Here is a 12741-nt window from a genome sequence, read left to right on the forward strand (position 1 = left end):
TAGGACTTCCTTATTTTCATTTGATGGTCGACACTTGCTCCCATCTTAGATTTCGGCTTAGGCGTTTTTGCAACCTGCATACAGCATTCATTGTTCAATTAACACCCTTGAACTGTGATCACTTGTGTCTGTCTTACTTGTTGCCACCATGAGTTCCTTACAACAGACTCAGCAACCCCCTCCAGTATGGGTTCTGTAGTAGGGACTCCACAGACACCACTGCTATCCACGTCTCCCAACCAGTGGAGTAACTTTGCTGAAAATGTTGGGGGGGGCGGGGCTTGACAACGGAAGGAAGGGGGTAGGGTGGAGGATGGGCGGATGGTGGCTCTGAGGGATAACACTAAAATACTACACAACAAGAGGCGATTGGCGACTCTGTTATAACTTTCATAAGACTGGTGTATCTTTTAAAATTCAATTGGGCCCTCGCACATAGTCTGCCGCGCCTGCCATGCACCCAGTGACCCAACATAACATTCACAAACTTCATTCCACCAAGAACGTACAAACAATTCATTCAGACACAAAAGTCAACACACATATGCTTACACACACACACAATTGCACCACGCACCTCCATTAACATACAACATTTATATGTACATACACAATAACACGTGGAAACAGTGGTGCAACATCCCTTGAGCAGACCAGGCTTCATCACCCCCTGATCCCTGACATTTTGGGCTACGTTGACTTGGCCTAGCTGAACTATGAAGCCATGGCAGAAAGGAACAGATTCACTGGAATTTCAGCAATTCCCTTGATTTTTCCATTCATTCAAAGGCAGAAGCCATTGGTTATTGCAGTGCAGTGGTCGACCAAGTATACTTGGTATAGATTTTGAAATGCCATTTATCTCCAAACGTGGGTTCTGCACAGCACCTTATATGTGTACGTGCAGATATATATTTTCTACAAGATTCTGACTGATTAAAATGAAGGAATGTTTTCCTGTGTTCAAATGACTACAAGACGTGGAGGTACTGAGAGGGAGAGGCAGGGGGGTAAGTATGACACCTCAAAGCCGGAGCCCAATGGGAAAGGTGTCCCACTGGCAGGACAATGTGTGCCAAGTAATTTGTGCTCAGGACACCTTCGCCGTTCCGAATGGTAGAGGTATCCCGCTGCCAGGACAATGTCCCAAGGAGCTCCGGGCAGCAGAGGGTCCTCACGTTGCTCTGTGTCAACAGAGCATTACAGTGTGAGCCATTCGGCACTGATGGGAGCGTGGGGGAAGGGTACTATTAGCAAGGACTTTTGTCCCTTTAGAAATGGAAATGGGAGGGAGTGATCAGAAGTGGGAAAAATTGTTCATAATGTTGCATGCTTTATGAAATAATGACTATGGCTTTAAACCCCAAGGGGGTTTAAAGCCATAATGTGCTTTATGTGCATGATGCTATTGTGGCTTTGCATGCAGGATGGGCATAACAAAACTAAAGCCATATGCTCATTGCTGAACATATTTCTATGACAATGTATGTAGTGTATGATTAGTTTACTATGAAAGGGCTAGTTTATTATGAAATGTGGTTTGCTTCCATGGCATTGCTATAAATAATTATTTAAGCACATGAAATGTAAAGCAAAACCTTAATAAATATCTATATCGACTAAACCTGGGAAGATGTGTGCAGTTGCTTAAATTGTCCACATCACAGTTTCACCATTTAACCAAAGTGTGTGATCGTGGGCAAATCATTTATTCACATTGTGCCTTATCTGCAGCTCTGTCAGTGATTCTAATTCACTTAAAAGCAAAGTCTAATAACTATAGAGTTGCTCCATATGTAACAATAGTGCAATTTATGTATTTTGCACCACAACATTATTTGCCACTTGGCTTACTTATGGAAACGTATTCTAAAGTCACTTCCATGGTGCCTCCAAGTATCAAAGACTGACAATGCTCCTTGAAATGTCCTTTTCTGTGAAGGCACTTCGGTTGGTGCAATCCATTTGCAAATTAGGAGGTTTGCATGTATTTTGCCCCAGAGGGCTTGGACAGAGCCCTAATAGATTTGTTTCCTGCATCTCGAATGATCCTGCAGTTTAATTTTTTTATTATGTGTTTAAATGCCATCTGCCACTAATGTCACCAAAAAAGTAGATTGGGGCAGAGGTGGGCAGTTTGGGGTTGTGAATGAGACCATGTGGAATTGCACATACTGCATTTAGTCACCCCCCGCCACCACACTCTTACAATGCTGGATACTCCCCTGCTTAGTTTGGTAAGTGAAGCAGTTTTTGGTGGCCTGTAACCTGAACCATGACACCCATTGGCTAATTTGCACCAATCTGTCCTGAAAAAGTGTCTGCATTACTCGAAATACTTTTTTTCCAGTTTGGTGAAGATTATTTTTGGCAGCAGGCGGAAAAGTAATACAGGGCTCCCAAAAGTGTGATTTTAACACAAAATCCCATACAGTTTCTTCTGCGCACCTGGAGCAAAAACTGCTTAACAAAAGTTCACCATGTTTGTAAGGCATATAGCACTCGGATTCATTTCATAGAATTTGCAGGGTAGGACAGTTTTGGGTCACAGGTTTTCTTAGCTTGACTCCTTCCACTCTACTTGGGGAGGGCACACTTTCTGCCAACTTCATTTTGAAATTAGGATGGTGGTGCTTTAGTAGCACCTGAAACGTGGCAAGACTACATTTAGAGCTGTTGCAGAACTGTGGCTTGCCACAGAGAATTCACCATTTGGTATTGTCAGTTTTTCTTCATACCTTGGGCCTTAGGGCCCTATTCATGGAATTCTCCAGCATTGGATCTTTCATGGATTCACATGCTTAGAATATTCCCCATCGTCAGGCTGGGAATCCTCGGTAAGTTATATAGACTTTTTCCATAGGAAAAAATTCAGACACTTTTGTGTCCTATGCACGTCGTTTTGGGCCGCGCACGCCGGCGCCACTAGGACGTAGGGGTATATATAGCTCCGCCCCCGCGGATCCCTCAGATTTCAACCGTCTTCCAAAGTGGTGGGATTACCTCGCGTATCTACTATTTGGTTAGGCTGTTCTTCTGCGACTGTTTGTTCTTTTCAGGAGAATGTCTGGAAAGGCGTTGTTTCGTCCGTGTGCTACGTGCGGCCTTAAGAAGGTGTACGAGGGGGATGGTCATATGGACTGCATTTACTGCCTTCATCCTCACCACACGGCGGACACTTGTGAAATCTGTCAGGGTTTCTCCCAGAAAACCCTCAAAGATCGGAAAAGACGCCTGGTCGATTAGCTCAACGATGGAGCGGGTGCGTACCCGGCATCGGAGGTGGGCTCCACGGCCTCAAAAAGTAAGTCGGAACCCCCGACGAAGAAGGCACGTGCTGCCGAGAAACGAACCTCGGAGTCGGCCGAAAGATGACCCTCGGAGAAACATTCAGAGAAACATTCGAAAGCCTCCTCATCTTCACACAAGGCTCCGTCTTCTTCCTCCTCATCTAAAAAGGAGAGAAAAGAATCATCTAAATCCTCCTCAGGAGACCGTCATAAGTCTACCTTGAGTCAAGAGGCCGCGGCCATTAAGTCGGCCCCAAAAGCGGCGGGAACACCTCAAGGCTCTGCGCCATTGGCTTCGCCGACGGCCCGCTCGTCGACGCCTGTGTCATCGGCGGCTCCTCCCGCATGTCAGACTGCGACGGTAGGAAACATATCGTCGACGGTGGTCCCGTCGATGGGATGGCAGCCGGAGGTCTTCGATCCCGTCCCGCCGGAGGCCCTGCTTCAACCAGAGGCGACTTTCTCCATCTCATCGGTTGACGAGGAACGCGACACGGTCGCGCGCCCAACCGATCTGGGTCTGCAACCGACCAGCGCAATGTCGCTCCTGGGTGTGGGTTCCATCCCTACTACCTCGTCATTACTGAACCCCCAGGCGGTTCTGTCCTTGGAGGGGCTAAATACGCTGCAGAAACTGTTACAGCGTTTGGACACACAAATACCCCAGCCTGGGGTCCCGACACGGATACAGTCTACGCCATTGGCCCGGCTCCTCGCTCGGCGACCAGGATTACGGCCGCTTCCACACGCCGGAAGATTGTCCTACCCTGCAAGAAGAAGGAGAACTACAGGACTCTGACCGTGAGGGATCAGGTTCAGACATCTCACTATCCCCCTCAAGGGACCCAACTTGGGACTCTGAAGAAGAGGTGGAGCGCGAGGTCCGGTACATCCATCGCTGCCTGACGTGGGTGCATTCCATGCCATGATGAGTAAGGCGTGTTCGGAGTTTGGCCTGGTTCCTGAAGAGGAGAAAAAGGATTGTTTTCTTTTTGATCATATGGGCAAGAGAAGGAAATCCATATTCGCCATCCCGATTTTGGATCATGTCTGGCAAGAGGGCCTGAAGACCGTGCGGCACCCGTTCTGTGAACCGGCAGTGAAAGGTCGTTTGGAGAAGAAGTTCAAGGCTCCGGAATCGACTCCCAAGTGCCTGAAGTCTCAACCTTCGCCGGAGTCGGTGGTATCGGCAGCAGCGGCGAGAAAGGCCAGGTCTCAACATAAATGCACGACCCCTCCAGACAACGAGGAAAGGAGACAGGACGCTTTCGGCAAGAAGGTGCTGTCCGTCGGCGCGACTACGGTAAAAGCAGCCAACTCCTTGGCGATTATGTCTAGGTATGACAGGGAAATGTGGCACCGACTGGCTCCTATCTTGGAGCATTTGCCCGAGGAACATAGAAAGTCTGCAATGTTGCTAGTGCAGGAAGGAGAGGAGGCCTCCAACCATGCTATAAATATTGCTGTCGACCTAGCCGAGTCCGGTTTTAAGCAAATCAATAATGGCGTAGTTCTACGTAGACAAGCCTGGCTCAAGTGCACTATGTTCAGACCGGAGGTGCAATATAAAGTCTTGGATATGCCGTGTGAAGGGGAACAACTGTTCGGTGAAAAAGTTGATGAAGCCTTGAAGGGCATGAAAGAGGATACTGACACGGCACGGTCATTAGGAGCCCTGCAGAGTGGTAGGAATTTTCGTTCCTTTCGTCCTTTCATAGGGGCCTCTGGTAACTCCCGATTTGGGTCATCTAGAGACCGAGGTTTCAGCAGACCCTCCTACTCGTCCCAAGGCTACAGGCGTGTGGCCCAATCCTCACGTAGAGGAAGAGATTACCAAACCTCCAGACGACGGAGTGCCTACCCTTCGTCGACGAAAGATCAACAAAGAAAGAACCAACAATGACATGCTTCAGGGCGTCCTGGGGAGTAGAGTGTCTCGTCACATTGACGAGTGGGAGCGCATAACAACAGACCGATGGGTTTTAGACACGATTCATCTGGGTCACTCTCTACAGTTCAAGGGCAAGCCACCACACATTCCACCGGTGTACTCGGCCCAGCCCCAGCTTCAAGTACTGCTACAGGAGGTGGCGCTTATGCTGCAGAAAGGGGCAATAGAACTGGTCCCGGTGGCAGAAAAAGGACAGGGAGTGTACTCCCGGTACTTTGTCAAGAAACCAAATGGAAAATGGCGTCCCATTCTGGATCTATGAGCGCTCAACAAACTGCTCAAGAATTTAAATTTCAAAATGCTGATGCTTCAGGAGGTGATCCGATCGATACAACCCGGAGATTATTTGTCGTCACTAGACCTTCAGGACGCATACTTCCATATCCTGATGCATCAACGGCACAAAAGATTTCTGCGGTTCGTCGTCGGACGAACCCACTATCGGTTCAAGGTCCTCCCGTTCGGCCTAAAATCGTCCCCCAGGATGTTCACCAAATGTCTGGCTCCAATAGCAGCCTTGCTCAGAAAGGAAGGTCACCATGTGTACCCTTATTTAGACGATTGGCTAGTGGGGGGACTGTCTCGAGAAAGGGCACAAGAAAGCCTAGATGCCACCCTGGCCCTCCTGCAACGTTTGGGCTTCGCAGTGAACTTCGACAAGTCCTCGTTAAAGCCTTCAAGGACCTTGGTCTTTTTGGGAGCAGAGTTCCACACACAGTCGGGACTGGTGAAGCCATCCCCCGAAAGGATTCACAGACTGCAACAAAAGGCATCGGAATGGGAGATCGACACCAAAGTGTTAGTACGAAGGTACATGTCCCTGCTGGGGACCATGTCGTCCTGCATACCCCTGATAAACAACTGTCACCTCTTCATGAGGCCTCTTCAAGAATTCTTGGCGGATCGATGTACACAGACTCGAGGACGCTGGTCGGACAAGTTGACCATCGACAGCCAGCTCGTGCAGGCGCTTCAATGGTGGAGAATCTCCATACACCTAACGAAGGGAATGCCCTTACTGGAGCCTGCGTTCCAGAAGACCGTGGTTACGGATGCTTCTCTAACTGGGTGGGGAGCTCATCTGGACTCCTTAAAGGTTCAGGGTCTTTGGTCATCGGAAGAGTCCTCCCTCCACATCAACCTGCTAGAGTTGAGGGCGGTGCGTTGGGCCCTGAAATCCTGTCTGCCACAGATAAAGGGCTCAGTGGTGAGAATAATGACAGACAACACGACAACAATGTTTTATCTACGGAAGCAGGGAGGAACTCGCTCCAGGAGCCTGTCGACGGAAGCCCATGAGATCTGGCATTGGGCCCTACAACACGACATACATCTGTTGGCGTTCCACTTACCAGGAGTAAAAAATGTGCAAGCAGAGAGATGAATTGTCTACACGAATGGGAACTGAACGATCAGCAACTGCACCAGATCTTCGCGGAATGGGGTCATCCGGCCCTCGATCTCTTTGCGACAAGAGACCACAAGAAATGCTCCCAGTACGCGAGCAGGTGGCCACAACTAGACTCGCTAGGGAAAGCGTTCTTTCCCGTGGACGGGCAAGTTTCTGTATGCCTTCCCCCCATTCCCTCTCAGCCGTCGGACTCTGCAATGGATCCACAGATATCCTTGTCGGGTGATCCTGGTGGCCCCGTATTGGGCCAGACAAGTGTGGTTCTCCGATCTACTTCACCTCTCAGCGGCAGAACCAATGAGGTTCCAGAAGATCCCCAACCTTCTGTCTCAGGAGAAAGGGACCGTTTGGCATCACGACCCGGACAGCCTCAGTCTGACGGCCTGGCTCCTGATTTCGCCGAGTTTGGCGCGTTAGCGATTCCAGCGGATTGCCGTCGTATTTTGCAAGCCGCAAGGGTACCTTCCACGAACGCTTCATACACATATAAATGGAAAAGGTTCTGCATATGGTGCTCAGGTCAGCCAGGTCTGGTCCCCCGGGCGATCACACCGGAACAACTCCTACCTTACTTGCTGCTCCTGGCAAATAACAGGTTATCTGCTTCATCCATAAAGGTGCATCTAGCTGCCATCTCGAGATTTACTCGGAAGAGACATTCCACTCCACTGTTCAGTGACCGCCTAGTTAAACACTTCCTTAAAGGGTTGTTTAGAACCTTTCCTCCCAAGAAGAAGTTTCCTCCTATCTGGAGTCTGAACTTGGTCCTGGCAGCCCTGATGAAACCCCCCTTTGAACCAATGTCATCGACATCATTAAAATTCTTGTCTTGGAAATTGGCTTTCCTGGTGGCCATTACTTCTGCGCGTCGCCTGTCAGAAATACAAGCCCTAGTGATCGACCCTCCGTACTTGAGGTTTTTCAATAATAAAGTAGTGCTGGCCACTAACCCGCATTTCATACCTAAAGTGCCTTCCGTGTTCCATAAACACACTGCTATAGTCTTGCCTACATTCTTTCCAACACCGTCTTCAATAGCAGAGAAGACTCTCCATACATTGGACGTGAAAAGAGCTTTGAAATTGTACCTCCATCGCACTCAAAGCTTCAGAGACACGAGACAACTCTTCGTAGTTTATGGCCCTGCGGCTAGGGGTAAAGCGATTTCGAAACAAGGACTATCCAGATGGGTGTCTTCGGCCATTTCTTATTGTCATTCCAAGGCCGGAAAGCCGCTAGAAAAGCGCCTAAGGGCCCATTCGACGAGATTTACTTCGTCAACGGCTTTGTGGCCCGGAATTCCGCTGGGGGACATCTGCAAGGCGGCTTCCTGGTCGGTACCACACACGTTTACCCTGCATTACTGTCTCGCACAGCAACATACTGAAGATACACAGATGGGGCGGGCAGTACTACGTCATCTGTTCCAATAAGGTAAGCCCCAAGTGGGTTGCATCCTTCGGCAACTATGCTTTAAAGTGTCGTGTCTTTTACAGTTAACATGCTATAATGTAATGTGTTGCCAGAGTAAGTGAGCACTGTGCTTGTTGTGATGTTGGTTTGCATACACACCTCCAATGTTGGGGGGATACTGCTATACAATCTATTCTAAGCATGTGAATCCATGAAAGATCCAATGCTGGAGAAGGGAATAGTTTCTTACCTGTAACTCCATTTCTCCAGCATTGGTATCTTTCATGGATTCACATGCGTAGAATAGCATGCAGACCAGAGATCCCCCTTACTACTTTGGGGGCTGAAATCTGAGGGATCCGCGGGGGCGGAGCTATATATACCCCTACATCCTAGTGGTACCGGCGTGCGCGGCCCAAAACGACGTGGATAGGGCACAAAAGTGTCTGAATTCTTTCCTATGGAAAATGTCTATATAACTTACCGAGGATTCCCAGCCTGACGACGGGGAATATTCTAAGCATGTGAATCCATGAAAGATACCAATGCTGGAGAAATGGAGTTACAGGTAAGAAACTATTCCCTTTTTTGCACAGTTCAAAGTGATTTGCACTGCAGACACAAACCCTGATTCATGGAACCCTGCAAAGTGTATTTTTGCACTGCAAAGTCATTGTGTACTGCAAAAATGACTTTGTACTGACTTTGCACTCCAAAAATACACTTTGCACAGTTCCATGAATCTGGATTTGTGTCGGCAGTGCAAAGTCACTTTTCAGCAGTGCAAAATCACTTTGAAGCATGCAAAAAAATTCTGTGAATCGGCCCCTAAATGTGTACTGTGAGCTCTGCACACACTGTCCAAACGTGACCCGGTCCCTCACTCGGGTCAGCCCACTGCCCATTCCCCCAACAAAATACACAAACACAATTTTAATTTTTTCTTTATTTTTAAAAACTTACCACTGCTCTGCTTTCAAATGCCACCTGGACCATGTCTCAAGTTATACCGACCTAACTTCTTCACACTCACGCGCTTCCAGACAGAAACCAGGAAGCTGAATGAGCTTCCTGGTTCCTGTCCGTGTATCGCACGAGCGTGAAGCCGGAAAGCGAAGCTCTGCGCAGAGCCCCACGCAAGTGCAGCTGCTAGCATGACCGCATGGGTGCCGGCCCCTACAGCACCCTGGCTGCTGACTCTGAGTCAGGCCAACGAGGGTGAAGGGCTGAGCCACGTGGGGCATCCCGGCTCTGAACATGCTGCAGTGCGGCCGCCAGGCAGCTCATCATTATGTAATGAGACAGCACAAGCCTGGCTGGGCACCCCAGCCGGGCTTGCGCTGTCCAATAACATAATAGATGATTGCGGCATCTCAGCCCACCCTTCAAAAGATGGGGGTGGGGGGACAAAAAGGCATGCCACCGAAGTTGGGGGCGGGGGAACAAACCCCCCCATGCCTCCCTATAATTACGCTGATGCTCCCACCTCCTTGTCACAGCTCAAAGCACTCAGCTATGTTCTTCCTCATCTCACCTGATCTTTCTGCCACCAAGTTGCCTCACTGACGAGCTGTGCATCCAGAAGTAAGAACATGTGCAGGAGACTGGCCTTCTCTGTCTATGCCCAGAATCTAGAACCTCCTCCCCATCAACACGAGACTCACCCCTTTCCTTCTACATTTCAGGAAGGAGCTCCTTTTCAAACAATGCTCCTCCTTGACACCTAGGTCCACACACTCCTCACCTGACGCTGACTGATCTGCTCCCTCCCCTATTTTCTCCCCTAGGTGCTTGTTGATCCCTTGCTGCCAAATTGCCCTCCCACCCAGAATATCTCCACTTGATCAGCATTTAAGAATGCCCTGATATGACACCTCTTTTCCCTTGAAGGAAGACATGTTACCCAGAAGCATCATCTCCCCAATGCCTCTTCTGAAACCTCACCCACCTGTAAATAAAGGCTAGTATGTGTGCATGTGTAGCTTTTTATAAAGTGTAAACGTATATGGGAAGCAACAAAGTACTGTACTTACTAGCACTGTACTTACGGAAGACTTTCTGCAGTATATACTGTGGGTGAGATGTACTCCTCGAATTACTATTGGAAGCACACTTGCTGGTACTGGTAGTTTGGATCACTAGCTGAAGAACTGTCTAAAGTATAAGATCTTCAGTAGTTTCCTGAACTTTAAAAGCATTGAAGAGGTACCGATGTCTGGTGGGATGTTCCACATTAACAGTGCATACAAGGAGAAGGCCCGTTTCCTGGTATTCTCTTTCTAGCAATGTGTGGGTTCCAGTCTCAGTTGTGCAGCTTCTGGAATTGTGGTGTTCCTCAGAAATGGCTAGCCTTCTTGTGACGAAAGTGGTGTTTCAGTTGGTTGTCCAGATTGTGTATCTTTGAATTGTGAATTATGGTATATGTAATGTTTTTTTTTTGGTAAAGATTTAAGAAATCAACTACTGTTTTCCTTGGTTGTTCCTGAGTTGTTTCTTTTACATTTGTAGGTTGTGGATGGATTTTTTATCAAGCGTACCAAGGATGTGCGAGAATCAGCCGCCTATCTCACAATCATGACACGATACCTGCAGAACCTGTATTTGGTATGTTGCTGATGGAGGGTCACCAATGTAGAAGCCTCCAGAAATATGTTCACTAATATCAGTTATGCTCCTTAACTATTCCTTTGCAATACGCAACCCATGCCTAGCTGCGTCCACCTGATTCTCAACTCATTTAAGGCAGCAGGCCACACCCTACCTTCTCAGGTGTAGGCTTTGAATTAACACATCCCTGTTGGGGCCTGTGCCAAACAACTTTATGGAATCGTGTTAGGACACTCTTGTAGAAGCAAATGAAAGCATTGCTTGTTTCACCCTGTTTCTATCCTGTCTGTAACTTGCATGATTGTTTTCATGATGTCAGGTGTGTTATTTATGTCACAGGATGGCTATGGACTATGACGAATCTATGGATGTTGTCCCTTCTTCCATAGGAGGAGACCTTTCCCATGTGGCCAGGGTGGTGCGGCCACAGTCCAACAGTCCCCTGGGGGTGTTACACGGGGAGAGGATCACATGGGATAGGAAATGGGATGAGGGCCGACATCCCAATAGACTAAGATTTCGTCGCCCATCACTTGACACTAGACCACCTTATGTCTTGTTGTCCCTCTACCCTTCCCCTAGGAGGTACTGGGACGACGAAGAATAGGAGTTACCCAGGTAAAGTTCCTTTTCCCAGCACTGGGACGAAGAAGAACCCCAGTGACTCTCAAGGAAGTCACAAGAGTCACAAGATCAGTACTGTGACAGGGAGAAGTGTGGAGGCATGAGAATTCCCTGTAAGAACCACATTGAGCAGTGTAGTGTTTCCCCATATCCTATTGGCCAGTGTAAAAGGGAAGGGAGACTCGGGCAGTGTGAGAGAAGCCCTCCCTGGAATTGCAAAGAGCAGGAATGCTGTGCTGAAGCAGAGCAGAGGCTGAGGCCCAGTGTGACACCCAGAAAGGGGGACCCCTTGAACACCAGCTGTCTGAGAGGAACTAAGTGAAGCTGGAGACTCCCTCACTGGAGGTACCAATAGACACCCTCTGCTGAGAGTAATTTTCAGTGCCTCTGTAGCACTGGCTGCGGGGAGAAGTATCTTCCTCCGAGGAGCTGGGGGAGCCGTGCACCGGGCGGGCAGAGAGAAGCCACAAGGGGAGCCGTGAACCGAAGGAAAGGAGAGTTTGAACATGGTCTGAGCTGGAAGAACTACACAGTTTTCTGCCAAGATATACCTCTGGGCCTCCCAGGCCCCAGCGAGCTGCCGGTGAGGAAGGACATGCCATCGGACAGAGACGGACGCATGCAGAACTGCTGCAGACCCCGCCATTCACCAGAAATCTGCCAGAGCCTCGAAGAACAACGCAGTGGCTGGAGAAACGCTGGTACCTACTGAGAAGCAGGAAAAGGGTACACAGGTTTTCCGGGAGACATTGGAGGTACAGGGAAGCAAAGGATGAAAACAAACATTGGAAAATGAGGGTATGCGACTCTGAAGAGACATTGCGAGTTATGAACCCGTGCCTGTATGGAATAAGAGGGTCTGGGACCCTGTGAAATATTAAGAAACCAGAATCATATGTTTGTCAGGAGAGTTAACCAAACAGGTATGATAATGAATTGCGAGTCTGGCTCCTGCACCCATTTGAGAAGTCGAGAGTAACCAAGATAACGCAATCAAGTGTTTCGCAGGAAAGTGAACCAAACGTATACAAACTGCGAGTCTTGAACCCGCACCCATGTGAAAGGCAAGTCCCCAATATAAGGACGAATAAGAGGGTGTGGGACCCATGTGAAAGAGAGGCCATGCGAGGACAGTAGCTTGGCAGGAGAATGAACCAAGCTGCATTTGAAGTCTGGGACCCGCACCCACATGAGCCACAACAGGATATAGCTTGGCAGGAGAGTGAACTAAGTTTTATGTTGGTCTGATACCTGCACCCATGTGATAGATTGAAAGGGTCAAGGACCCTGGAGTTGGTAAAAAGGAATCCTACATTTGATAACGAATTGCATCAAGTTGATAAGATAAAGAATTGTAAACCCAAGAAACAAATCCCTGTCAATTGTCCACTGACGTTTGCCCAAGAGAATAAAGGAGCTCACGAGCCGGAAAGGAAGAAAACTGA

At 48.7% G+C, this 12741-nt stretch overlaps 1 protein-coding gene across 6 annotated transcripts in view; it reads left to right on the forward strand.

The window, feature by feature from the left end:
• The window catches only part of MUS81 (MUS81 structure-specific endonuclease subunit), a 1262762-nt gene that overhangs the window by 871930 nt on the left and 378091 nt on the right, over positions 1–12741 (forward strand). For all 6 annotated transcript variants that reach the window (XM_069645007.1, XM_069645006.1, XM_069645008.1 and 3 more), the window contains one exon: positions 10574–10669. In XM_069645007.1, coding sequence (XP_069501108.1) covers positions 10574–10669 — 96 coding nt within the window. The remainder of the gene's footprint in view (positions 1–10573; positions 10670–12741) is intronic.

The sequence above is a fragment of the Ambystoma mexicanum genome, chromosome 2p (genome assembly GCF_040938575.1).
Source record: "Ambystoma mexicanum isolate Mex_15411 chromosome 2p, UKY_AmexF1_1, whole genome shotgun sequence".
Classification (NCBI taxonomy): Eukaryota; Metazoa; Chordata; class Amphibia; order Caudata; family Ambystomatidae; genus Ambystoma; species Ambystoma mexicanum.